At 44.9% G+C, this 27,649-nt stretch overlaps 3 protein-coding genes across 3 annotated transcripts; 2 read left to right on the forward strand and 1 right to left on the reverse strand.

Annotated features, from left to right (window-relative positions):
• Positions 1-4,114: 4,114 nt before the first annotated feature.
• LOC127331357 (cytochrome P450 71A1) lies at positions 4,115-6,188 on the forward strand. The gene is made up of 2 exons (XM_051357488.2): positions 4,115-5,164; positions 5,290-6,188. The coding sequence occupies exons 1-2, from the start codon at positions 4,259-4,261 to the stop codon at positions 5,911-5,913; spliced, it is 1,530 nt and encodes a 509-aa protein (XP_051213448.1). The 5' UTR covers positions 4,115-4,258; the 3' UTR covers positions 5,914-6,188.
• Positions 6,189-13,598: 7,410 nt separating this feature from the next.
• Positions 13,599-19,363, forward strand: LOC127331360 (xylan O-acetyltransferase 7). The gene is made up of 4 exons (XM_051357492.2): positions 13,599-14,610; positions 14,714-15,100; positions 15,218-15,370; positions 18,785-19,363. The coding sequence occupies exons 1-4, from the start codon at positions 13,892-13,894 to the stop codon at positions 19,155-19,157; spliced, it is 1,632 nt and encodes a 543-aa protein (XP_051213452.1). The 5' UTR covers positions 13,599-13,891; the 3' UTR covers positions 19,158-19,363.
• Positions 19,364-19,911: 548 nt separating this feature from the next.
• Positions 19,912-26,368, reverse strand: LOC127331359 (probable AMP deaminase). Its single transcript, XM_051357491.2, has 19 exons — positions 25,984-26,368; positions 25,016-25,197; positions 24,385-24,574; positions 23,927-24,105; positions 23,776-23,827; positions 23,563-23,690; positions 23,222-23,401; positions 23,044-23,111; positions 22,816-22,958; positions 22,583-22,644; positions 22,313-22,426; positions 22,002-22,142; positions 21,254-21,406; positions 21,120-21,173; positions 20,934-21,044; positions 20,689-20,862; positions 20,522-20,602; positions 20,342-20,440; positions 19,912-20,238 (listed from the first exon to the last, which is right to left on the reverse strand). The coding sequence occupies exons 1-19, from the start codon at positions 26,273-26,275 to the stop codon at positions 20,170-20,172; spliced, it is 2,472 nt and encodes an 823-aa protein (XP_051213451.1). The 5' UTR covers positions 26,276-26,368; the 3' UTR covers positions 19,912-20,169.
• Positions 26,369-27,649: the final 1,281 nt, after the last annotated feature.

Raw genomic sequence — 27,649 nt, forward strand, 5'->3', positions numbered from 1 at the left:
TCCTCTTTGAAGGACCTTTCTTTTACTTTTATGTTGAGTCAGTTCACCTATCTCTCTCCACCTCAAGAAGCAAACACTTGTGTGAACTGTGCATTGATTCCTACATACTTGCATATTGCACTTGTTATATTACTTTACATTGACAATATCCATGAGATATACATGTTACAAATTGAAAGCAACCGCTGAAACTTCATCTTCCTTTGTGTTGCTTCAGTACCTTTACTTTGAATTATTGCTTTATGAGTTAACTCTTATGCAAGACTTATTGATGCTTGTCTTGAAGTACTATTCATGAAAAGTCTTTGCTTTATGATTCAATTGTTTACTCATGTCATTTACCATTGTTTCAAATCGCTGCATTCATTACATGTGCTTACAATAGTATTGATCAAGATTATGTTGGTAGCATTGTCACTAAGAAATTATCTTTGTTATCGTTTACCTACTCGGGACGAGTAGGAACTAAGCTTGGGGATGCTTGATACGTCTCAAAAGTATCTATAATTTCTTATGTTCCATGCTACTTTTATGATGATACTCACATTTTTTATACACATTATATGTCATTATTATGCATTTTCCGGCACTAACCTATTAACGAGATGCCGAAGAGCCAGTTGCTGTTTTCTGCTGTTTTTGGTTTCAGAAATCCTAGTAAGGAAATATTCTCGGAATTGGACGAAATCAACGCCCAGGGGCCTATTTTTCCACGAAGCTTCCAGAAGACCGAAGAGGAGACGAAGTGGGGCCACGGGGTGGCCAAACACTAGGGCGGCGCGGCCTGGCCCTTGGCCGCGCCGACCTGGTGTGTGGGGCCCCCGTGTGGCCCCCTGACCTGCCCTTCCGCCTACTTAAAGCCTTCGTCGCGAAACCCCCAGTACCGAGAGCCACGATACGGAAAACCTTCCAGAGACGCCGCCGCCGCCAATCCCATCTCGGGGGATTCAGGAGATCGCCTCCGGCACCCTGCCGGAGAGGGGAATCATCTCCCGGAGGACTCTACACCGCCATGGTCGCCTCTGGATTGATGAGTGAGTAGTTCACCCCTGGACTATGGGTCCATAGCAGTAGCTAGATGGTTGTCTTCTCCTCATGTGCTTCATTGTCGGATCTTGTGAGCTGCCTAACATGATCAAGATCATCTATCTGTAATGCTATATGTTGTGTTTGTTGGGATCCGATGGATAGAGAATACTATGTTATGTTGATTATCAATCTATTACCTATGTGTTGTTTATGATCTTGCATGCTCTCCGTTATTAGTAGAGGCTCTGGCCAAGTTTTTACTCTTAACTCCAAGAGGGAGTATTTATGCTCGATAGTGGGTTCATGCCTCCATTAAATCTGGGACAGTGACAGAAAGTTCTAAGGTTGTGGATGTGCTGTTGCCACTAGTGATAAAACATTGATGCTATGTCCGAGGATGTAGTTATTGATTACATTACGCACCATACTTAATGCAATTGTCTGTTGTTTGCAACTTAATACTGGAAGGGGTTCGGATGATAACCTGAAGGTGGACTTTTTAGGCATAGATGCATGCTGGATAGCGGTCTATGTACTTTGTCGTAATGCCCAATTGAATCTCACAATACTCATCATGTCATGTATGTGCATTGTCGTGCCCTCTCTATTTGTCAATTGCCCAACTGTAATTTGTTCACCCAACATGCTATTTATCTTATGGGAGAGACACCTCTAGTGAACTGTGGACCCCGGTCCATTCTTTTAATCGAATACAATCTACTGCAATACTTGTTCTACTGTTTTCTGCAAACAATCATCATCCACACTATACATCTAATCCTTTGTTACAGCAAGCCGGTGAGATTGACAACCTCATCATTTACGTTGGGGCAAAGTACTTTGGTTGTGTTGTGCAGGTTCCACGTTGGCGCCGGAATCCCTGGTGTTGCGCCGCACTACATCTCGCCGCCATCAACCTTCAACGTGCTTCTTGGCTCCTACTGGTTCGATAAACCTTGGTTTCTTACTGAGGGAAACTTGCTGCTGTACGCATCACACCTTCCACTTGGGGTTCCCAACGGACGCGTGCTGTACGCGTATCAGAGGCTCATATATATAGGGGGTTTTAGTTCAAACGGAGTCCGTGGGCAAAAGAATCAGGCGAAACGGATGATCGACGACGGAAAGAGATAGGGTGGCGCGCCCACCCCTTCTAGGCGCGCTACCTGTGCTCTTTTGGGCCTCAGGCCCTCCCTCGTGAGGTCCAAGCGCTCCAGATGCTTCTCGTGGTGAAATATTTACATCCCCAAAATCCTAGCTCAATTCGACTCTCTATATATCCCTCAAAGTGAAAAATATACAAAACATGGTTTTCATGTTCTGCAGAGTTATAACCCAAATAAAGGGAATCATTTGTAAATCCCCATAAATCAATATAAAACATGGATATAACATCATATATGTTCCAAATATGTGGGCATATGTATCAATAAAGTACAAAATTCATGTATGCATTTTACATGCATCAATCCCCTCCCAGGTGACTTCTCCTAGCCCTTATATAGTTGGCTAGGTCTCAGAGTCCACACCCGGGTCGGTTACATGACATATGTCGGTTTACCCGATATGGGATGATACTTGCCAATTTTACATAGTTCTTGGGCTCCGCTTTCCTTCCAATCTTCATGGGCCTTGTATATTCCTTCCTGGATCCGTACTAGGGGTAACAATGTCGAGTATCCAATATGGTATTCCCATGTCACGGATGCAAGTTGTATGTGGGGCCATCCTAGGATCGATATAGGCCACAAGGGATGTGGTAGTTGCACGGCTGTTAGCTTGGAGCAGGTGTAACGATCGTTGCATGGTGCAGGCGGCCCTGGTACGCACCGGAGGCGGTCCAAGGCTGCAGTTTTGTCTCGGGTGGAGGTGGAAGATGGACCATGTCTTCTCGTCCGTGCACGGTGTCGGAGTACCATATGGCGAGGTGGTACATCGGCGACTGTGTATTCAACAAGGATGATTGACACAATCCAGTGGACTGGGATGGTGGTGTGCGGCTATACGGACAAAATTCATGCCCATCTTCGGTCGGTTCTGGCAACGACGATGCATGTGGGTGTCGTTCTCTTCCTTGGAGGCAATGTGGAGATGTGTCGACACTTTTCTCGTTCACTTCGGTTTGGTTAATGTCTCCGGGTGATGGTGGTATCCTTGACGTCGCCCCTCCGTTCAAAGCATCATGTTTGGAGAAACGGCTATGAGGTTCTTTGTTGTGCTCCTCCAGTGCTTGTCGTCGTCCAAGTTTTATCTCCACGGGCTCAATGTACATCATCTCCGAGGAGTCCAAGATTATGTGTTCTCAGGGCCAACCAAGTCCCTTCATCTATTTGACGTCTCCTTTAGGCCTCAAGGGTGGATGATGTGTTGACAAGAAAAGTTTAGCGGGAGTTGTTAGCCTCAAAGGCTGCTGGCGTCGGTAGAGACGTGATTGTGTTGCTCAGTTTAGGATAAGCTCTTTTGCATGTAGTTGTAATGTTTGTGGTGTCTATCTTCGGACTAGGATGACGTGGAATTCGTATTATAGTTGTTGTTTGTAACGAGATGTAGTCGTCTTGTACTTAAGATCTGTCTTTTGTAAAGATATGGAACTCTTTGGCATTCTCTCGTGAAAAAAGAGCCACCCTATCATTTGTCTCGTCTTATCGATGTGATAGTCTTATCGATGTGACATTTGACTTGTTGCTTGCCACCCATGATCGTGCATATTTATCTTTCATTTTTTAGATTTCCACGGAGTCTCCGGCGGAGGGCTAATCGTGTGGGCCGACGCTGGCCACATCAGCCATTGAATACATGTAGCGGCAATAGCCTTCAAAAAAAAAACATGTAGCGGCAATAAAGCTTTATATTGAGGGAACTTGAAAATTTTAGTCTCTCCAGGTACCTATCGTGGAACTGTCAAATTTACGGTAGACTGCAACTTCCTCTCTGCAAGTGACAAACTGTGGAAGGCAATTTCCAATGTTTTTCTCAGCCACGTTGCTAAATTGTGGGACCCATAACCGAATTTATCCTGACTGTGTGTGCCAGCTTGGGTGCCCTGCAGGAGGGAAGTTTGCTCCCGAGATTATGGTCCAAAGCTTTTTTCCTCCAAAATAGCAGAGTAGGACGACAATTCCATCGTAGCTTCCTTCTGTATGCATCTCTCTCGAGTATAAGAGTATGAGTTCTGCAGCACTTGCAAAGCTACACTGTTTTCGGCTGCGTAGCATCCACAACGTACGCTATGGCTCCTCTTCAGTTCGACTCTACCATAGTCCTATCTCTCGCCTTCCTGGTTTCCTGCCTTGTCGTCGCTAGAAGCTTCTGGTCAGGTCGCAAGGACGGCCTCCCGCCGTCTCCTTGGACGCTGCCCATCATCGGCAACCTGCACCAGCTCGGCGGCGGCCACCACCACCGGACTCTGCAGGCTCTCGCGCGGCGCCACGGCCCCCTCTTCCGTCTCCGCCTCGGCTCCGTGCCGGCAATCGTGGTATCCTCGGCGTCGGTGGCGGAAGCCGTGCTCAAGACCCAGGACCACGTATTCTGCAGCCGGCCACCGCACTACACGGCCCTCGGCACGCTCTATGGCTGCCGGGACATCGCCTTCAGCCCCTACGGCGAGCCGTGGCGCCAGTCACGGCGCATCGCCGTCGTGCACCTCCTCAGCGTCAAGCGAGTCGGCTCCTTCCGGGCGCTACGGCTGAAGGAGGTCGCGGGGTTCGTGCAGCAGATCCGTGCCGCGTGCAGCGCCGGGGAGGGCGGAGGAGTCGTCAACGTGAGCGAGCTCACCGTCAGCCTAACCAACACTGTAATATCGAAAGCGGCGTTCGGGAACAAGCTCGGCGGCGTGGAGCCGGCGATGGTCCGCGACATGATGAAGGAGCTCACTGACGTGCTCGTTACATTCGCCGTGACTGACCTGTTCCCGCGACTGCGGTGGTTGGACTGGGCGACGGGGCTCGACGCAAGGGTGAAGAAGACGGCGGCTAAGCTGGACGGTCTTCTCGAAGGTTCGCTCGCAGAGCACGAGAGGAGCCGAGTAGACGGCGACGGTGAGGTTCGAGACCTCATGGACGACTTGCTGTCGATCCTCAAAGATGGCGATCGGGGGTTTAAGCTGGACCGGATTGACATCAAGGCACTCATTTTGGTATGTTTTCTATAACAACAAAATCGTTGACAAACACACACCCAGGAACTGGTAGATAGCGTCACGACTCATGACCACTAGCAACGTCCATGTTCACAAGTTTCTTATCCTTCATTGTATTGCAGGACATGTTCATAGCAGGTGTCCACACGACCTACAAGACGATAGAATGGACGATGGCCCAGCTTCTTAAGAATCCAAGAGAAATGGTGAAGGTGCAATCGGAGGTGAGACAGGTCGCTGGTGGTACAGATGGAGGAGTCCTTGAGGAGGAGCTGGAGAAGATGAGCTTCCTGCACGCGGCCATTAGAGAAGCATTGCGGCTAACGCCGACCCTCATCGAGCGTGAAACAATCCAGGACACACGGCTACATGGCTATGATATTCCAGCCAAGACCCGGGTTTTAATCAATGGGTGGGCGATCGCGAGGGATGCTGAGTCGTGGGAGAATGCCGAGGAGTTCCGTCCGGAGAGGTTCCTAGGAAGGGCCATTGACTACAGCGGCAAGGACACCAGGTTCATACCGTTCGGCGCAGGGAGGAGGGGATGCCCTGGCACCGCCTTTGCGATGCGCCTTGTGGAGCTCACGCTGGCCAACATGATGTACCATTTCGACTGGGAGCTACCGAACGGCCAGGACCCAGGGTCATTTGAGGTCATTGAGACTACTGGGTTGTCACTTGGCCTTGAGTCTGCCTTGATCCTTGGCGTAAGAACTTGTAAGAAGGCAGGGACTGTTTTGGAGTAGGTGTTAATTAATCTATGTATAGTAGTACTAATATCATATGGTATGGTATTGCATAAACCAACTCTACCCTCTACTCTACCCTGTAACTAAACTATATATAGTACAAGACCGTCCCCTGTTGTGGCCCACAATTCATACCCCAAAACCCTAGCCTACCGTCACGTTTTCATATGTGATATTTTCAATGTAATATTTTTCTATATACTTATTCAAGCTTTACCAATTTCAATGTACCAAGAAACAAAGGAAGTATATATTCATACATGAGAGTTAAAGTGGCTCCCAACAACCTTAGCTTCTAATATGAACTGAAAATCAAAAATGATAATACAAAAAAGGGCATAAATGGTTATGCTATCTATGTGCCTCTTATGGTTTTATTCCAATTAGAAAGCAAAAAAAAAAAAATAGCACAACTTTTCTTTCTTGCATAGGACGCAAGAATAAAAAAATTATACGACAATTTTAAAATATATAGGAGATATGAACATTACATGTGTATTTGTTTCTGGATTTTATAACAATAAGGAAATAAATAGCCTAGCAAGGAGGAATCATGCCATTTGTTGGAGGTTACTCATTTGTATCAACTAAACTTGTGAATAGATGTAAAGATCAGTTTTGCACAATTTTGTCTATCACTACAATCCTATACGGTAGTCCTTCGGCTCCCATGTACGATGTAAGAGCCCACTATTATTTCTTCTCAATGGCAACTAAATGGAGTTAAAAGCCACAGATTTCAGAGAAACAAGGTGGGGATCTCAATTTTTTTTTTAAATGTGAGGATCTAGGAGGAAGAAGGAGAACAAAGCGGCGCACACAACACTGGCCAGGCCTAGGCCGGAGCCGCCGTCCAGTTCCTTTCCTTTCAAACCCTATCCTTTTGAGTTGCTCTCTTCTGTCACCCACGAGCATATGCTACTGATTTTTGAAATGAGTTTTGAACGCATTTTGAAATGTCAAAATAAATTGACAAAAAATGCCGCACGACATCTCGATGTTCTATATGCTCACAAAGTTGTTTCACGAAAAACCAAATTGTTCAATGGCATATGTAAAAAAAATTGGTGCTAAAAAGCACCTATTCACGAGACATTTCTTCATATTTTTACATAGGACACGCGAAAAGTCGACTTTTCGGGAACCTTGGTGTGCGCTGATAGAATGTTGATATGTAAATATGAAATTTTTATATAGAATTTTTTGACATTTTAAAATGTATTTTCCGGTGGCGTGAGCATATGCACGTGAGATCAACATGCATTTGCGGCCATGGAGTTGTTAGCATAAAACCACCACATTTGCAGCTAAATCTTCATTTCGGTACCAATTTGTGTTTCGGGAGAAAAACTACCGGATTTTTCGTCGATTTTCTCAAAAAACACTAAACCGCCTCTCATCACGAATTGATGGACAAACTGACAGTGGGACCCACTATATAGCCTGACGTGGCACTGCTAAGCAGTGCAATGTTTGTTGTTTTGCACCTAGGTCCTGAAATTTTCATAAAAAATTATGCACAAGTCCCTCGCACCCCGCAGTTATCAGAAAACCTGCTATTTATTTTTCAAACATTCATAAATGTATGAATATTTTAAATATAAACCTTTTCAAACCTTCATAACTTCTAAATACTAATTCAAATGAAAAAAACTTTAATATGCAAAGTGCTTAGACATTTTTGAATATTTAAAATATAATTTTCTAAAAACCTTCAGAACTTTTAAATAATACTTCAAATGGGAAAGTATTAATATGAAAAGTGCTTAGAAATGTTTGAATATTTTAAATAGTAACTTTTTTCAAACCTTCGTAACTTTTAAATACTAATTCAAATGGAAAAAACTTTAATATACAAAGTGCTCATATTTGTTTGAATATTTCAATTATAATTTTTTCAAACCTTCGTAACTTTTAAATACTAATTCAAATGGAAAAACTTTGAATATGAAAATTTCTTAGAAATGTTTGATTATTTTAAGTATAAACCTTTTCAAACCTTCATCACTTTTAGATACTAATTCGAATTGAAAAAATGTTAATAGTCTATTAGATATTTCGATTATGCAACCAAACCTAGTAATAAATGTGTTCCATTTTATTTATAGGTAGCTTCAAAATCTCTTTGTATCGTTGTTCAGACCGGAGGAACGTGCGTCAATAGTAGCGGCTCGCTCATGTGGTCTTTTCCATCATGGTTCAATCTCCACTGTGCTTCTATTGTATCGTGTTTGGTAGATAGATAACTTCTACTGATGCACTCACTCGGGTACGTGCATATCGGAGAGTCCACACTTGGTCCATACTTGCTTGGTAGATCCATTTATAGAGAAAAAAAGAGGTGCGGCTGGTCTATACCAGCTTTGAGTCCACGTTATGTACCTTTTGTAATTCTACTTGTATGTGTCATTTACAAGTCTACTACTACATGCCATTATTAAGTCTTCTAGTACTAAAAACATTGGTTCACGTACCGCGCAATCAGAAATATCCGAGAGGAACGGATGTGATTCATGCATTATGGATATCAGAAATGGTTTCGTTGGATTTTTCTAATAAATTTAGACATATTATTTATAATATTTGGAGTTATATAATTTAAGTTATGAATTTCCAAACTTTACAATATTAGTTGAAGTAATTTAAATTGTTCGCATATTTAATTATCTGAAAATAATGAACAAAGTTTATATTTGAAGTATTCAAATATTTCTGAGCACTTTTCATATTCAAAGTTTTCCATTTGAATTAGTATTTAAAAGTTATGAAGGTTTTAAAAAAGTTTATATTTGAAATATTAAAGAAAATTGAGCACTTTCCATATTCAAAGTTTTTCTATTTGAATTAGTATTTAAAAGTCATGAAGGTTTGAAAAAAAAATGAAATATTCAAACATTTTTTAGCACTTTTCATATTAGAAGTTTTGCCATTTAAATTTGTATTTAAAAGTTATAAATGTTTGAAAAATAAATAGCAGATTTTCTAAAAAAAGCTGCGGGGTGCGAAGGACATTTGCGTAATTTTCGATCAAAATTTGAGGACCTATGTGTAAAACGGCAAACGGTGCCCTGTCTAGCGATGTCACGTCAGCCTAGATAGTGGGTCCCGCTGTCAATTTGGCCATCAATCCGTGTCAATTCATGATCAGAGGCGGTTTATTTTTTGCTACAGAAACATAAAGTGGTACCAAAACGAGGATTTAACTGCAAATGTGGTGGTTTTATGCTAACAACTCCCGACCATGTTACCCTTCTCTACCAGGCGAAGGCCCAAGGTGGCGGCCCACCAAGCCAGCCCAGTAGAAAGTAAAGAGAGGTCAGCTGACAATTCTCCCTTTAAATTTCGCTTGCCCACAAGCTAAGCGCATGCCAAACCGCCAGGATTCCATCTAATCCATTGGATAAGCTCAAGACCACACTGAAGAACATCTAATCCAACGCCAGATGAACTCACTAGCAACAATGCCTGCAGAAACATAATGTGTAGAACGTTCAGATGATGACTCCAAAGTTCAACACCGATGATAGCTGAGACCTAAAAAGATACTGGAATCAGAGTTTGGAATGGTGCCTTACTGTTGTAGTGCTTCATGTCATCACGAAGAAAATAACTCTGTAGTGATCAAGAACATCTAATCCAACGCCGGATGAACCCACTAGCAACCATGCAATGCACCATATTGTAGCACTTTCGGATGATGACTTCAAAGTTCAACACCGATGACAGCTGAGACCTCAAAAGAGACCGGAATCAGAGTTTGGAATGGTGCCCTACTGTTGTGGTCATGTCATCACGAAGAAAATTAGCCTCTGTAGGCCTGAATCTTGCAGAGAGCAAGGGCCAAGTACCCACACCAAACTGATTCAACTCAAAAAAATTGCCGATGAGGTGCAGAGATTCAGCAACACCAGTAGAAATGGTTTGAGCCAGATATGACCATCGGGGTTTTTGTTTCAAAATAACACACACTTGGTAAGGACCATCGGCATCAAGCTGCACACATCGCACGCACCACACCGAAGAACAAGCAGCTACTGAAGTGTCGGCAAGTGAAATAGAGTAGTCCAGCTCACAGGTAATGGCAAGAGGAGCGAAAAATTTCATAAGATGATGTCCTGGGTTGTCATCTCCTGCCTACGGTATTATACATTTTCCTTCATCGAAGTGATGCTACCCATGTTTGTACCTTCTCTAATTGAAGTTGAGAACCCAGGAATTCAGTTGTATGATTAGTCCTTCGAAGGGAATCACAATTTAAGGCAGCTACCGTTAGGACCCTTGTACATATAAAATGTTAATGAATAATAGCATGGGTTGGCCTCTGCAGCTGAACAACCTGCAGTGCTGTTTCAACAAGTCATGGCAACATCATACATCAATTCAGAGAGAGAAACATGCATGCTTGTCTGCCTGATTAATTGCGTGTATAATCTTGTTTTGGTCTATTCGTACCATCACGAATGAGAGTTGCTGTCATGGAGTACAGTGGTTTGCACTCTGCTTTAAAGTTTAATTGGGTTTAGACAGACAACATGTACTCCGTACTTGTTAGTTGCTTTACACTGACTGCGATTGGTGTTGCCGACAAATGCAAAACTGCATCCTGCCACAACCATGCTGGCCTTTCATCCATGCCAAATAACTGTCAAAAGACTTCGTCAATCTCAAGACCTGCCGGATCAGTTCTTCAACGCAGTTTCTTGGAGGTGCTCATAGGGGTAGGGTGTACGTGTGTGAGGTCATAGGGATGAGTATGTGCGCGTATGTATGAGCGTCTTTGATTGTACTGTGTTTCGCAAAAAAAAAAAAAGAAGCCGTCCGACTTGACAGACAGACCAGTGACATCGACGCTCAATGCTTTGTGCTAACCAGCACTTAGTCAAGAGATGCGGCAGAGCATGAGTATGTTTCCAAGGCACTGTAGAGGATTTGCTCGCGGGTGAGGCATCCAAATACATCTACATGGCAAATGTAAACCATACGTCTGGACACTGGGTTGCTAATCCAGGAAGGAAAGGCAGGTGCTAACCACTCCATCATCGAATCGTCGTCATCGATTGATGCGCGCATGAGATTAAAAACAATCAACACGTATGGAGTATAATATAGAGCAGTTGACAGTTGTGCAGGTATGTACGCGCACGTATCTAGAAGAGCATAACTAATCTAGAAAAAAAGTCAGAGAAGCTAGGTAGAAAGTCTCGCGAAGCCATGTGTGCATCACAAGATTATCCGCACTTCGTTTCAAAATAATTGAAGTTATATATTTTTCGTAAGTTGAATGTCTTTACACTTGACCTAAATTACTTGTAATAAAATGTGTGGATATCTATAACGTCGGACTTGTATAATGTGAAAGTATATTGTATGATGAATTTAATCATAGAACTAAATTGGTGTGGTAGATGTTGGTTGACGTGCTGCATCATAGCCTAGTTCATAATCATTAGACTATGTTTTTCTTTTTCATTTTTTTTCAGGAACCATCCAACTACGTTGCATTAGTGTACTCCAATATTTGTATGTGAGGGGATTTCACTATTTTCTTTTGTTACTATATTTTATGGCTTCGTATTTTACATCACTGTGAAACTTTATGACTTAAAATTTGTAATAAGTGGGTAGTTACACCCCGTTACGAGACCCAAGGAGGAGATTGGATCTCGTCTCGTGCCTCCTGCCGGTGCCGCCGCTGATCGCCTCGTCTTTGTGGTCTTTGGTCCATGGAGGCGCGGTGGATCTCGGCCCCCGTCGGTGGGAGGGCCCGCTCCCTATTTTGAGGGCTTCGTTCTTCGTTTTAGGGTCAAGGTTTGTAGGGGCGGCGCTCAGGAGGTGGTGGCGGCGTCTCGTGCAATAAGGTCTCCCCGGTTTCAACCCCATCTCGGCGGCAACGTCGAGAGGCTTGTGGGAGTGGTGTGGTCTTCGAGGATTTCGTCTGGCTGTGGGGATCCTCGGATCGTCAAAGAGCTTCATCTGCAGTTCTTCCTTCTTCTTCGTCTCTGGGACGGATGTGGTCTTTTTGACCCGTTCAGCGACTTCCTGTCCGCAACCAACAACGTCAAGCCGACTCAGGGAGGAGCGGTAGCGTCGGCGCGCCGTCGACACGGTCTGGAGGTTGAAGATGAAGGGCTTCTCAAGGATCTCGTTGTAATTTTCGTTTTTCTTGGGGTGCTTTGTACCGCTGTTTCTTTTAATGCCAGTGTCCTATTCGCAAAATATTATAATTCTAGGTATAAAAATTGTCAATTGGGTAGTTTGAACAATTAGGATCCGTAAATTTTGCATGCTTTTTTTGGGTTTAATTTTGGGTCTAGAAATTTCCAGTTCACCTTTTTACATGTTTTAAGCTTGAAAATGAACATAATTTTTATGTGCAAATTTTGGGATAGAATGCGCAAGATGGAATTTTAGAATTTGGAGCCTGTATCTACTATTTGTTTTGTGCATATTTTTTGGCGTAAAACCAAGCCTAAAAATAGAAGTATTTTGTGTAAGTTTAGATTTAGAATATCTAAATAGGATATTTTTGGTTACACATTAAGAAAGATGTTAAGGGCAACGGAGAGAGGAAGGAAAAAAGCGACGTGATGTAAGAAATTGTCCCTTAACAATTCAGAGGCTCTTTCAATTAATTTTAGGAATTTTAGGGTATTTGAATCCTAAGGAACTTTTCCCAGGGAAGTCAATTAGATCACAGGATTGGGGTTACAAAATTCTTTGGAGAATGCCTTTGTAAAAATCCTATGTTCTTTTAGTATCCTTGCATTATACAAAAAAATGCAATCAAAAGTATGTTATAGATGGGATCCACACTAATTCCTGCTAGAAATAGCTAGAGGCCTAGATCCCTCCAATGCAGGAATTAAATTTTGAACAAAATTTCAAAAAACTTGGTGGGTTCTGAAATATATTTATCTCTCTTACTATATACGTATAAAATTTAAAAAAAATTCAAATCTACCTGGAATCTGATAAATTTGGACGAATCCAAAAATAAGTTCCTAAATTCTGCATATTTGAGTGGGTCGTAAAATTTTAGTGAAACTAGAATTCAAATCCTGCTCCAATGAGGGTTCAAGGTAGCTGAGAACTGAGTCTTAGCTCAGTGGCAAGGCTTACGAGTGCGCATCCAGTCCACTTGGGTTCGAGTCCCAAGGAGACCGAATTAAACAGGGTGTTATCTAGCCCGTATAAATTTGTTGCTGGAGATGTCTCATCATCTACCTAAAAACGTATAGTCAAGGGAGGAAATCTTCCCCTGTTGGTCAACGGTTAGGGTTCAAGGTAGCAGAATGTCGTGCCCTTATTTTTCTTGGGATGCTCAGAGAATCAAAAATTAATATTTCCTCTATTTTAGATTATGATTCAATTTGGTGACTCAATTTTTTTTTAGATAAAGGTGGGTATATACATATGTATCTAGATAAAATTAAGTTAATGTACTTATATTTTAAACCGAAGAGAGTAACAACGTTGATCTTTCTGAATTTGTAACCAAGCTGTAACATAATGCGTATGCCCACAGATGCCGGGGCATGTTGTACACGTAGATGCAGATCAGCCCTATTCTTCTCGTTGGATTCATTCTTTTTTGTGATCCCCTTGACCGTGTCCATGAGAGATACACCCAAGCTTTTAATGGAGTAACACACAAGCTTTTACACATTAATCTACTAGCACTCCATTGATAGTACATGCGACACACAGCGACCCACACCGCCCATTCGTCCTCCCTCCCCAATTCCAATTCCACCACGCTGCTCTGCTCTGCTCACCGGCACTGTTCACAGACGAGGAGAAGCGAGGGGCCGCCGCCGCCGCCGTCGCTCGCGGTCGCCGCCATCGCTGACCGACGCGATCCGTCTCAGGAGAGGAGATCCCGGCCAGTTTCCAGTTTTCAGACGCATCTAACTCTGCTCCGCTAGCCGACACGCCACCCGAAGCCGTCGATCTCCGATCCTCTGGACGCGCGGCGATGGCGCAGCTGCGCCGGAAGTCGCCGTTCGCGGCGGCGGCGCCGGCGGAGGCCGCGAAGCAGGACGAGGAGGAGGAGGCGCCCGCGCGCAGGCACCGGGCGCCGCTCTCGCTCGCGGGCCTCCTCGTCTCCATCTTCCTCGTCGCGACCTTCCTCTACAACGAGCAGGTCGCCGTCGTCAGGCCCCCCGCCGCCGCCGACGCCGACGCGGCGGGCGGGGACTTCCCGCTCGCGGGCGCCGTGCGCGCCCGGTCCGCCCCCGACCTCCGCCTCCTCCAGGACGACCACCACCGCCGGGTCAACTCCCGCTCCCAGCCAGAGCAGGAGGACCACGAAGAGGAGCACCACGATGCGCAGCAGCAGGAGCAGCAGGAGCAGGTGGGGAGGGAAGCGGAGGAGCAGCGTACGGCCGAGCCGGCCCGCCTCGTGGTGGACGCGCCCGCCAGAGCGGACAAGCGCGCCGCCGTCGCTGCCATGACGGCCGCGCCTCCTAGCAACAGCAGCATCGAGAGCGGGGCGGCCAGCGTGGTGGCGGAGCCGCCGGCGTGCAACGTGTACCAGGGCTGGTGGACGTACGACGCGGAGGGCACCCAGGCGCCGCTGTACCGGGAGCCCGAGTGCGAGTTCCTGACGGAGCAGGTCACCTGCATGCGCAACGGCCGCCGCGACGACTCGTACCAGCGCTGGCGGTGGCAGCCCTCCTCCTGCGACCTCCCCAGGTATGGCATGGCACTACCTCCTACCTCCGCCGCCGCCATCCCCCCAATTCATCAGTAGTAGATCTCAATCCAACTGAACGAACAAACATTCGGCTGTATGCAGGTTCGACGCGCGGGCGCTGCTGGAGCGGCTGCGGAACAAGCGGCTGATGTTCGTGGGGGACTCGCTGAACCGGAACCAGTGGGAGTCCATGGTGTGCCTGGTGCAGTCGGCGATCCCGTCGCGGGAGCACAAGTCTCTGGCCAAGTTCGTCGGGCCCAACGGCTCCCTCAACGTGTTCACGGCCACCGAGTACAACGCGACGGTGGAGTTCTACTGGGCGCCCTTCCTGGTGCAGTCCAACTCCGACGACCCGCAGGTGCACAGCGTCGTCGACAGGATCATCGCATGGCGCTCCATCGTCAAGCACGCCAAGCACTGGCGGAGCGCCGACTACCTCGTTTTCAACACATACATCTGGTGGCTCAACACGTTCGAGATGAAAGTCCTGTGAGTCGCATCTCTTTTCAGTCTGTTCTAGAGCATCATGTGCACAGGTTGCTGCCAAGAATGGCAATTCGATGAACTGGTGAGTGATCTGATGGATGGATGATGATGATGTTGCAGCAAGAACCCGAGGGTGTCGAGCAGGTACACGCTGGTGGACCGCCCGGTGGCGTACCGGGAGGTGCTCAAGACCTGGGCCAAGTGGGTGGACAGGCACATCGACCCCAAGAGAACCAAGGTCTTCTTCATGGGCATGTCGCCCAATCACCACATGTAAGTCAAGCCACCAACTCTTCTTCATTGCATTTGCACCCCAATTTCCTGCGATTTCTCTTGGTTGCTAGCGTCACGGGCTGGAATTCCAACAGAGACTTCTTCTGTCTTTCTTGGGCACCACTAATCCCCTCCTCCTAGTACTCTGTATTGCCAATTTCTTTAGTGAGCCGGGGAGAAAAACAAATCACAGCAGCGGTGACCACGAGTGAAGTGGAACTAGTATGTTTGATCTTCGATGGTTGACACGTGCTTCCGCAGTAGGTAGCCGCCACCCACACACCCACCACGGGGCCAGAGCGAGAAACTTCGCAGGACGAGAGATTAAACCCGTAGCGCAATATCTAACCCTAGAGCACATGGGGCATGGGCATGACCTTGCTCCATTGAATTGTGCATTGTCCCACGAGCTATTAGGCTGACTTGTATGCGCTCCGAGCTCACTCAACCCTCTTCATTGATTGTGCATTGCCCCACGAAGCTATTCGCTCCAACGAGGCGACGTATTTTGGACCCCAAATTGTTCGCGCGCATCCGTTTGCGTTGTCAGGTGGATGTGAAAATGTTTGTTTTTGTCCGCGCGTCCGTTTGCTCCTTGGGTGCCACCAGCAGCCCGACGCATTTTTTCCTACTTGTTTTTTTACCTCTTTTCCATTTATAAACATAGTTTCAAACATTACACAAACTAATATAATATATAATTAGGAACATGGTTTTACACAAACTAATACAGTACATAATTTGAAACATGGTTTACACAAACTAATACATAATTGAGACATGGTTTTACACAAACTAATACAATTTGGAACATGGTTTACACAAACTAATACATAGTTTGGAACATGGTTTACACAAACTAATACATAATTAAAACATTGCAAAATGAGGAAACCTAACTAGGGTTGGCTTCGCTGCTTTCTTATGTTCGCTGCCAGCTGCCAAGAACACTCTCAGGCAAAATCCAGCTGGTTGGTCCTCTTGGTCCTTTCGAGGAAGAACATCTAGAAACCGCCACTAGTAGCTTCAATTGGCCCGTGGCCATTTTCACACAGTTCTAAATGTCGGTGTCCGAGCCAGATTTGCCGGTGTGGTAGTGCCCGTGGAGGATGTGTCGTTGAACACCTTGACGATCATCTCGTCCTCCCCCTCTACTGACGATCATCTCGTCCTCCCCCTTCTAGAGGTCGCGGGCGAACTTGTCCCACCCCATGTGAAGGTACATCTTGCCCTGCTCGTCGAACAAAACCTCGACAGGCCACCGACAGAAGTTGCAGCTGGCCTCCCGTAGCTGCAACTGGGCCGGCTCGACGCCATCGATGAACTCAGCGAACTTGTCCGCGAGCCGCTTGATGCCGAGGGGGTCATCGTCGATGCGGAGGAGGAACTCGAAGCAGAGCTCCTCCTGCGAAGATGGCGACTGTGGGGTTGTAGCTACTCCACCTCGGCGGCCCCGGCCCCGGGGGCGGCCTTGACCGCCTCGCCGGCCACCTGGACCCGCCATGGACTTTCTCGCGGGGCTGGCTGCATCGCAGGAAGGGCTAGGCGGTGCTACAGTGGAGGTTGTGGCGGCTAGGGTTTGTGTGGAGGAGTGGATGGGGAATACGAGCGCGCGCCCTCTTTATATAGGCTGAAAGCAGGCGACGGACATGGCACACGTGTCATCGCCATTAACTGCGTTGGTAGAGTGGGCGGCGGCCGCTCGGCAGACTGCCAAAGCAACGCGCCTAAGAAGACACATCGAGCTTAGGTCGCTGCTAGGCGGGCCAGACGAAACGTCCGCCAGACGTGAGCGAACACTTTGCGCGTCCGTGCAGCGTCCGCAGAGACGCATCCGAGACGTATATTTGGGCCAGGTTTGCGTCGCCGCGGACGGTCTGGTCACTGTGCGTCGCCTTGCTGGAGCAGGGTCCTGACGCATTTTTTGACCACGCGAACGCAAACGGTTGCAGCATCCGTTCGTTTGGGTCGCCAGGTTGGAGATGCCCTGACTTAGCGCGGTCCGAACCCTCTCAACTTCTGTTCAAAAAAAAAGAACCCTCTCAACTCTCTTGATGGCTTCTTGAGTCGAGAGCTGTGACCGCACTAGTTGAGACTTGTGTGACCACACTTGACCCCCACCCCCTCCATGACTCCATCCTTCCTGTTGGACATGTTCAGGTAAATTGAAGATGATTCTTCGTAGTATAGTGCATTTATTCAGTTATTATCACTATATTTCTATCAGGACTAGCAAGAACGATCGATCTAAATGTGCACAGACAGCGCTCAATGATTCAGTAAGTACATGTTCCGCATTCAGCTACAACAATCCAAATACTTCAGCTGTGACCACACCCTGTTGAGGGTTGTGTCCACACCCACCCCTCCACTTGGTTTGGAAGGCTCAGAAAAATTGAAGATGGTTCTCCATATGGCACACATGTACTCCGTATTCATTTGGTTCTGCTCTCCATCTGGAGTGTATAGTAATAAAAACAATCGAACTAAATGTGCACAGACAGCCCTCATAATTCAGTAAGTACATGCACAACTAGCTATAGAACAATCCAAATGCCACCAGTGCTAGCTGGCGTGTGGAGCGATCGGAGGTGTAGCCGTGATGGGATACACAGAGAAGAGTGTCCCTGTAATGGAAGGATTCCATCTGCATAGCATAATTTAATATCTGTGCATACATAGGGAGGAGACTAGTCTTAGAACTAGTAGTGTTATTAATGTATGCATGCATCTACTACATAATGTCCCCACCTAATGCCATTGCCAAGAACCCAGCAAGAGCAAGCTTCCAAAGTCCAAACCTCCTTTCGCAGTCACCCTTCGTCGCTTTCCCCATTGATCGATCGATCGACCAAGGTTAAGGTAGCCACGTTACTAACAGCTGTTTAAAGCGCGACTAATAGCAAATGAGAGAGCTCCCCTCAAAAAAGAATGACAGGGGCACCTAGATCCAGGTACAAAACTATGCCTTTTAGTTTCCAAATGAGAGAGCTGAACCATAGCTGCCCAAGTTCGCGTGTGACATAGCTAGCGTGCCTTTTAGTTTCTTATTCCTTGATTTTGGCTGGCGAATGCCGGTTAAAAGAAAACGATGCTGTACACAAAAGGAATCGACAATCACATCATTCCACCAAAAGCAACAAACAAGCAAAGGCACTCGTGAGGCGAATGATGGCCATGATGGTGATGCTAAACTGGAAGATTCAGAGCAACCGGCATCATGACATCTGAATCTTCCCGGGAGAATCTGAGCCATGTTAGCCTTTACCACCAACTTGTCGGTCGATCTCCTTGCTTCTTTGGCAAGCCTGGTACTCCCCACAGTGTTTGTGTAGTTATGTTAGGCTTGACGTGTACGTGAGTTGCAACTGAACTGATTGTCAATATCTCATGAATGTAATGTTGTCCGTGCAGGCCTGACGCGTGGGGAGCGAGTCCGGACGCGGTGAAGTGCGCGATGGAGACGCAGCCGATCCTGAACCACACGGGGCCGCTGTACGTCGGGACGGACTGGCGGCTGCACGATGCCGCGGAGGGGGTGCTCCGCTCCATGCACCGTGTCCCCGTCCACCTCGTCGACATCACGGCGCTGTCCGAGTACCGCAAGGACGCGCACACCTCCGTCCACACGCTCCGGCAGGGGAAGCTGCTCACCCCCGAGCAGCAGGCCGACCCTCGACACTACGCTGACTGCATCCATTGGTGCCTCCCGGGGCTCCCCGACACCTGGAACCACTTCCTCTACACGCAGATCGTCTCAGGAACACCCCTCCTGTCGTCCTCCTAGCCTTAGCTTACTGATTCTGATTCTTCTTTCTTTCTTTCCTTTTTTGATGGAAATTCTTCTTTTTTTTCACTTTGTTTCTGTAACCAGTGGGTCTGTGAGTAATTCTTTTGTAGTAGTAAGGCAAGAGCGAGAGGTTAATTAGACTCACTGAATGTGTGTTGGCTGTGGATGGAGTAAGGCATGATGATGGTAGGTCAAACTGAAAATGTGATCTGGGATGCTGCGGCCAAACTGAACTAGTTGGTATTGTTCCTGGGAAAAGAAAAGGAGGTTATTTAGGAAGGAAGAACACAGGGAAACTCACTTTCTCCGGTGAGTCTCCATCATGAATATACGCAATCATCATTTCCTGATGTCACAGCTACAACATCATCGTACTTCCCTTGAGTTTCAGATGGCAAACAATCTATAAGTATGGATGCTAGCAATGTGGCCCATCCCTTCCATATAATGAGGTGGGACTGCAGCAATGGCCACCACTAGCATTTGTTAGTTCTGGAGATGGGAGCTGCCCAACTTGCATCACCACAAGATACTCATAATTCACAGGGGACCGTTCAAAGTGGCCAGGTTTTGGAACTGCTGCGGCTTTACGCTCGGAGGCACGGCGCGACACAAACTGTAGGACCTACAGCACATGTGCTGCCATAATACTAACACCAAAGTGACCAAACCCATAGTATTTCTATTCTGCACGAGTATCCATACCACTAAAATGATACTCCCATCAAAATATATTAGGACACACATAACAAGCAAAAGATAGAATAATTATAAGGAGTCTCACCAACCAGTGAAGTTAAAATCACAGCAGCACATATAATTTATAATGCATAAAAATCCTAAATTTTTCCTTAACCTTGCATACTATATTTGTCCATTCGAGTTACAACAGCAAGAGATTCATCGAAAAGCACTCGGAAATCTTTTCTTCTCTCCCACAGACCATAGACTTTCGGTGTTCGCCTGCCTAATAAAGGATCTAAGGGCTTTGAAAAATGCTGCAAACTCTTCACCTATCGGTTTCTTCTGGTAGTTCAACATTTCCAAAATGAATTAATTCCATTTCTTCTTTCCATATCTACGCATTCAGCAAAAAGATGCAACTGTCAGTGGGAGAATACAAACTCGCAACCACAAAAAGATATCACACAACGCAGGCAGAAAAGGTGTGAAGTACATACATTGTGACGGAATTCAATCCTGATGTGAGGAACATTTGTCTGGTGGATGTCATTGCCATCAGGACCCCTCCGGTAGTAGTTCCTACCAATCCAATGGGACTAGAGAAAAAAAAACACAGCTTAGAAAAAGCTCTTGAGTCATTGGGAGCTGAATGACCAAGGGAATTGCCAAATGAATACCTTCAGCCTATGAGAGAAACCAGACTGGTACACAGAATTCCTAGCTATTTCACACAGGTCGCATGAGCTTAGCTTCCACAGCTGCCACAAGTAACATTCAGTCAAAAACATGAAGAACCAAATGGCACAAAATAGATCATATAACTAGATGGAGCTTAGGAAATTACCGAAGCAGCAACACTGTATTCTTCAACCAAAGGTTCTTTTGTTAGGTGAATTTGCAAAGGGTCATCAGTTGAGAGAGAAACATTAAGGCCTCTTAGAAAAAATGTTGGGAAAGGGTTCCGGTGATAGTCAATAAACAAAGAGTTGTTGCTTAAAGGAGACATCGCAAGACCAATCTGATATCAGGTAAAGATTGATTAGTTTCTATCAAAAACGTCCTACGAAGATAGAAAATACCACTGCTAACCTGAGCAAGATAATACAGGTACTGGAGAACAGGGGACTTCTTTAAATTCACCCCGTGAGCTATATTGTGAGAAGTGAGAAATGCTGCAGCAAGATGATCAATATCCCCAGCCTGAAGACAAGAATCAGTAAGACAGTGTGTTCATGTTAAGTGTAGAAATGTATATATCATGCAATATGGATATACCTCCCCACAGTGTGGACGAAGTTTGATTGTTGTCATGCCCTTGGAGTCACGAAGCTGCATACAAAGTGTTATCTATGTGTTACTTCATATTGCTATAACTAAAGATATGAGATCTAGGCACATAATGTTATTACCTTGTTCAGTGTGTACAGATTAGCATAACAATAGTATACATAATATGCATAGGCTGGATTAAAAACATTAGTCCATTGCTCAGGTGTCGGCATGTGTTTTGTTGGGCGCCTTTCTGGTTTGCTTTCATCATCCACCAAATCCAAACCAACAACCTGAAGTATGCATAAGAAACACATGGATAGTAAAAACTTATAAAAAAGTGGTATGAATTGTCCATAGTAGAATAATACTGCAAACAGCGGACATGGTCAATGCACTGATTTACATATAGGATCGTGGAGAAGCCCCCCTCTTACTGGACAAAAAATGGTAAATTTATTCTGCTGGCCGTTGAGTTTTCATACTGCAGGCCGGTAACTTTCACAAGATTGTCCATACTTTTCTACTGAAGAGAACAAAATTGTTCTTCCCAACGGCAGTCGGCAACTTCTTAAGACATACTACCTCCGTTTCAAAGAATAAGGCGCACACGTATTCCAAGACGAAGTTTAACTATAAAAGTTGAGCAACAAAATCTCGACGATATTATACGTAATTAATATCGTGGATTCATGTTGAAAAACACTTTCTAATGATGCTAATCTCATACAAACAATCTTTATATATTTAAAGTAATTCTTGGTCAAACAAAAAGGCTCAAAAAACGAGAGCGCCTTATTCTTTGAAATGGAGGAAGTACAAGTCATACAATGCAATATAACTAGATAATGCACAAGTAACAAATACGGAGTATGTAAATTCACTCACCTGTTCTAAGAAAACATGCAGCTGAGGATGTGAAGCAGGATCAATGGTTACTTCAAAAAGAGGAAGAAAAATGTTGTCAAGGAGGTTCTGAAATGAATTAATTGTCCCCATCTCCCTGTATACATTGTAAATCCGAGGAATCTGGCAAGAAAATTAAACAACACATCAGTGCAGCTACTCTGGTAAAAAAAAGGTTCACTGCATCAAGTAAATTTATGTTCCAATTTGGTTTTGCACAACGCTATAATGAGAAACAAATCTAGAAACTGTGAAGTGCAGAAACTCCTGAAGCGGAAAATAGAGAGCAATACCTGAATTAACCAGACAACATTGTCGCTGTACAATTCATTATTCACTATCCAGCTTGCCATCTGATCCCACTCACTTTTCTTTCTCCCATAAATAGAAATTCGATACTCAGCCATCTGATGAAGATTTTTAGTACAAGACATTAGCCAGAGCCATATAAAAAAGGCCAAAAAAGGCTAAATAAACTAACCGTTATTTCTGCATTATTAAACATAAATATAAAAAAAATAGCACTAACATTCAACAAATTCAATACAGAAAAACTAAATCACCTGGTATTTGCTTGCTTCAAGGTCAGCAAACACTTCTTTAGTCAACTCAGCAAGGAAGCGACCTAGTAATAAGACAGTGTAACAGTTTAATAAAATTCTCCATGTATAGCTATGTTGGTAGTGATTCCAAATTTCCAATAAGCATAAGTTAACAGTTCTGTAACAACTGAAACAAGATAAATGACCATCAATTAGTGTGAAGTTTTTAGCAATAAGAGACAACAAATTTGCACCTTGAATAAGGTTGTCCTGCTTAAGAAATATCTCCCTCAGTCGAGATTGGCCACAAGGATTATATTTCAAATTGAACTTGTCAAAGCGGTGAAATGTACTCTTGTCAGCATGCACGTCCAAGAGATCAACATTGAGGTCATACCTATAGCAGAGAGGTAATATAGGTTACTTCAAAATGGTGACGCAAATACAAATAACAGCAGCATCAGATGTAGGGTTGCATTTACCCAGTCAAGTCCAAACTCTCAAAAACCTCCTTCAGAGTCAAATATGTCCCATCTCTAAAAATAACAACCTACATAAGTGTAATTTATTAGCGCATGTCAAGTGCAGGCGATTCTAGGCCTCAGGTTTATTACTAAATGACACAGCAACAACAATTAAGAAAAAAGGAAGTGGATGTACCTCATCAGGTTCTTTCCTTAACTTTGACTTAATGAACCTCAGCAGATGCTTCTGATTCATGCAAGCAGAATGATGAACATGAGTATCAACCTTCCTGACATTGTAGAAATCCCTGTGAGGTGCAGCTTTCTGAGCAAGCAGTTCTCTGTCCGCGTTGACCATCAAATGAAGATTAAATTTCTGAAAATATCCCAAGAATGAGAACAGAAGTCAGTGTACAGAATTAAAAAAAAATCCACATGCGCCATTATGGTGAGCGAGCTTCATAGACCAGTCTGAAACACGCAAATATATGCAGGTTAAAAATAGAGCAAATGGTTGAAAAACAAAGTAAACATTACTTGCTCTAGAAGATTTAAACGGTGATGACACACAGTTCGGATATCCCCAGCAGCCAACACACGAAGGATATAGTGCATATCAGTAAAGAAGGTGGTTGCATCAGCAACTGGATATAGTCTTTCTTTAGCTGCAACAAGGAACAATTTAACAATCAACATGCCACACACCAAAAAGTTCACCAAACACAGGAACTGTTGAAAATTTTCACTCACAATCTTTACTGGGGTATAGATGAACAACACCATCAACCATCTCAAAATGATGCTGAAAGAAGCAAAAAAAACCAACGTTTAGGAACAAGGAAAACAGATATAAGTGTAGGCAGTCGTTATGTCATGTGCATACACGGAGAAATGTACTTACTTCGGTTTTAGTCTGATGTTCATAATTGAATGGGTTTGGGTTAGGTTTTGGGGTACTAGGATCAGTTATGATTTCCTTCTCCCATGGAGCAACTTCTTCTCTGAAGATGTACTTTTCTCGTAGCTCCAGACATTTCTGAAGAACTTTGTACGCTTCAATTTCATCATGAGAAGGAGTCTCTGAGGAATAAACAAGAATCAAGTACAAGAGTAGCAACATGTAAGCAAAGAACACTAGCGATAATACGTTTTCTTCTCGTGATCAACATAAAAAAAATGAAGTTGATGCTAATTACATTTTCCAATTGATCTATGTCCAAATACATGTACATACAGAGAAAAGGAAAGGTCCCATGAATTGAACAGTGATGTTCGAAAGACCCAAGTTTTTAACACTTCTGAGAAATTCCACATTAGCCAAAATTACCGAATAAAAAGATATAAGGAGAAAAAACATACCAACAGCTGTAATGTTTATCCTACTGAATGTTTCATGTTCAGGTTCCTTTCGAAGTATATCAGCTGCTATTGGATTTAACTGGACCCCATGCAGACTGCCAGTTGCACTGTGAGATCTAATCATGTTTGTTGATGATACTGGTTTTCCATCCCCATTCTGACTCGCTTGAACAGGAACGGGGTCTGATCCCTGTGTAATGAAAAAGAAACTTAACTATCACGTACGCAAAACTAAGGTATATTCACAAGTAGAAAGGTGTCCCTGAACAAGAAAATATGTAACAAACTAAGTTGCAGACAAATTCATATCTAAACTATAAATAAAGAAAACAACAAGAAGCAGTTTAGTGAGGAATAGCACACACAACTGTTCTGTGAAAACTACATACAACTTAACATTATAAAGAATTCCTCAGTTGATTTATAGTATAACCTAAGGCCAGTCCCAAATACAGAAGTAAACCTGACAAACTTGTGTTGGTAGAGGCATGTTTCCATTCACTTAATGACAATGATATTTGCAAAGATCCTTACAGACCAAAGTTTGTTTTCATTGGAACACAAATACAAATTATACACAAAAAGTAAGCATCAGGTATTGCTTGTCAAAGCATAAGCAGCTTGCACTTACAATAGCCCCATTTGTGCCAACATAAACAGCGTCATCATTTTTGGAGTCCGACGCCAGATCAACATCATCATCAGAATCTTCGATGCTCTCAAATGTACTGACATTAGGGACAGAAGATTTTGGTGTGGTTGGTCTAACCAGCGAGCCAACTCTTTTTGAAGCAGGAGAAATAGTCGGCTTGCCTGAAGGGTAAAAAGGCCAAAGCATTAGCATGAAACGTAGTGGGGAACTACTTGCACATTACAATAGAAAAAAATATGTATCCTGGTGTCCAGTACTCAAACTGGATGGTCACACCACTGCATCATGTTTCTACCGTTGCTCTAATACCCCAATTAATATGTACCCACCACTACAATGTCATATTTAGAGCCACTAAAAGATCTCATACACACGATAACATTTGTGAGATGCATAGTTGGAACATTTAAAGCTCTGCCAAAATTCTTAAACCCGACAAAATCGAAATAGAACAGTACACACACATGGACTAGTATTAAGCGGTGAATACTCAAGCCACAGAACATGTATCCTGGTGTCGATTACTCAAATCAGAAGCCATACTGCACACTACTGCACCCTGTTTGTACTGTTTACTGGTGTCCCTATTAAACAAGTGTACACCACTAGATAGCGACATTAAGAGAGGGGTGCATACTATAAGTTAATAAGCTACAGAAGATAACATTTCCCAGATCATTTCCCAAATCCGAAGAGGATGGCACACTCATAGGAAATGGTGAGTACTGAGCCACCATGAGATTGATTAAGCCGTCCGAAGCCCACACCGCCCTTCCTGGTATCGCTCAAATTCGCCACCACTACCGAACTGTACTGCACTAAATCACACGACCGGTACCACGCTTGCGGATAATCGATGCTACTTCGATGTGATGCAAGCGCACCGCGCTGATCACATCGATTTGAGCGGGGCTTAGGGATCAGGAACGCGGGACATATATACATACCCTCTCGGCCGGTGTGCAGCGGCGGGAGCCCCGGCGGGATGGGCAGGGTGCGGCGATCGTAGTCCCTGGCCGGGGGAGCGCGGTCGTCCTCCCCGTCCGTGAGGTCGCAGTCGCTGTCCTCGCCGTCGGGGGGCAGGCGGGCGCGGCGGCGCTGGTCGCGGTCGAGGGAGCGAGCGAAGCGGAGGAGCTGGTCGAGGGTCTTGCGGTGCATGTAGTAGGCGGACGCGGCGGCGAAGGAGGCGCCGACGAGCGCCGCGACGGCGAGGTGGAGGGTGTAGGCGTTGGACTCCATGGCGCGGCGCGGGGCGGCGCGGGGGTTTGGGGGCGGTGGTGGTGGTGGTGATGGTGATGGGATTGGAGTCGGGGGAGGCGGCGGCGGGTGCGCGCTTATATGAGGGGAGTTATTAGGGAAGTAGTAGGGGAAGTTGGTGCCTGACTGGTGGGCCATGTAGCTGGGCACGGGGAATTTTTGTGTGCACATTCCTTCCGTTTGGGCTATATCTTGGAGTATATCCTTCGTTTGTATACTGGTACAAAAAAAAATTCCTTCGAATACGTTAGCTTCTCTTTTCCATGGATATATTTGTAGTGGCAACTGCACAATACACATTCGAAAAAAATGGATATGCGCATTAGTACATGCCTTGGTCTAATTTGCTGCTGTGGTGAATGGTGAGCCAGATCAACCCGGAATCTTTTTGCTACTCCCTCTGAGGACACTTATTATGGATCGAGTGAGTTGAAATGAGAACAAAAGGATGCTGGTTAGGAGGAGAATCAGCGTGGACAAAGCCAAATGGAAGACAACTCGCCGCACAGGTTGCGTATTTGCGATGAGCTACATCTGATGTGTAACAGTGTAAGATAGTGACTTTGCTTTTGCTCGTGAAGATGTGTGTGCACGATCACATCTGTCAGATGTGCGTCCTATTTGTCCGAGGTAGAATTTCCATCATCGTACGTGTGTCCCGGGTGGTTCCAAACAACTCATGGTGGGCAATGAATCGTGACAAGGACGACCACACATGTAACCATGCAATTATGGGCCGCAATTATGAAGCTACCACAATTTATCGATCGACAAAAGAAATTGGGAAGGTTTGCACTTGAATGTGAACGTATACAGTTTCTGTACTACTAGCACAATTATCCGTTGCTACGAAAATACATTGTTGCAACCAGAAATGAAGATTTATTTGTATATATAAGCTATATATATTTTGTATTGACATTTGAGATGTAAGAGTGACATACATATTTGGGACATGAGTTCACTTTTTTTTTTCGAGAATACATCCTAGAAGGTGTATCAATCACATAGAAAAAAGGCTAAGACGGCCGGTACAAAGTCAAGAAGGCTACAACTCCACTCCACGATACAACGCTACACCACGATACAACGCCAAGCGGCAAACAACACACCCTCAACACACCCGATGATAAACGACTCTTCTTGCCCAACATTCTGCCACGAATGGCAAGAAGAGGAGCACAAGGCTTCAAGACCACGTCACGAACCAAGCAAACACCGACACGACCTCGACCCAGACCAACGTACCTCCCCTCATGCGCCTAGAGGAGTGATACGTCTCCAACGTATCGATAATTTCTTATGTTCCATGCCACATTATTGATGTTATCTACATGTTTTATGCACACTTTATGT

This window comes from Lolium perenne, chromosome 2, assembly GCF_019359855.2.
Source record: "Lolium perenne isolate Kyuss_39 chromosome 2, Kyuss_2.0, whole genome shotgun sequence".
Classification (NCBI taxonomy): domain Eukaryota; kingdom Viridiplantae; phylum Streptophyta; class Magnoliopsida; order Poales; family Poaceae; genus Lolium; species Lolium perenne.

Excerpts from the sequence above, each read along its gene's own strand:
- LOC127331357 (XM_051357488.2), top strand. The coding sequence starts at position 4,259 with ATGGCTCCTCTTCAGTTCGACTCTACCATAGTCCTATCTCTCGCCTTC. Across the intron at positions 5,165-5,289 it reads ACATCAAGGCACTCATTTTG|GACATGTTCATAGCAGGTGT; the intron begins GTATGTTTTCTA and ends ATTGTATTGCAG.
- LOC127331359 (XM_051357491.2), bottom strand. The coding sequence starts at position 26,275 with ATGGAGTCCAACGCCTACACCCTCCACCTCGCCGTCGCGGCGCTCGTC. Across the intron at positions 23,112-23,221 it reads TAAGGAAAGAACCTGATGAG|GTTGTTATTTTTAGAGATGG; the intron begins GTACATCCACTT and ends ACACTTATGTAG. Across the intron at positions 21,407-22,001 it reads TGCATGTTTTCTTAGAACAG|GTTGTTGGTTTGGATTTGGT; the intron begins GTGAGTGAATTT and ends TGCATACTTCAG.
- LOC127331360 (XM_051357492.2), top strand. The coding sequence starts at position 13,892 with ATGGCGCAGCTGCGCCGGAAGTCGCCGTTCGCGGCGGCGGCGCCGGCG. Across the intron at positions 14,611-14,713 it reads TCCTCCTGCGACCTCCCCAG|GTTCGACGCGCGGGCGCTGC; the intron begins GTATGGCATGGC and ends GGCTGTATGCAG. Across the intron at positions 15,371-18,784 it reads ATGTCGCCCAATCACCACAT|GCCTGACGCGTGGGGAGCGA; the intron begins GTAAGTCAAGCC and ends TTGTCCGTGCAG.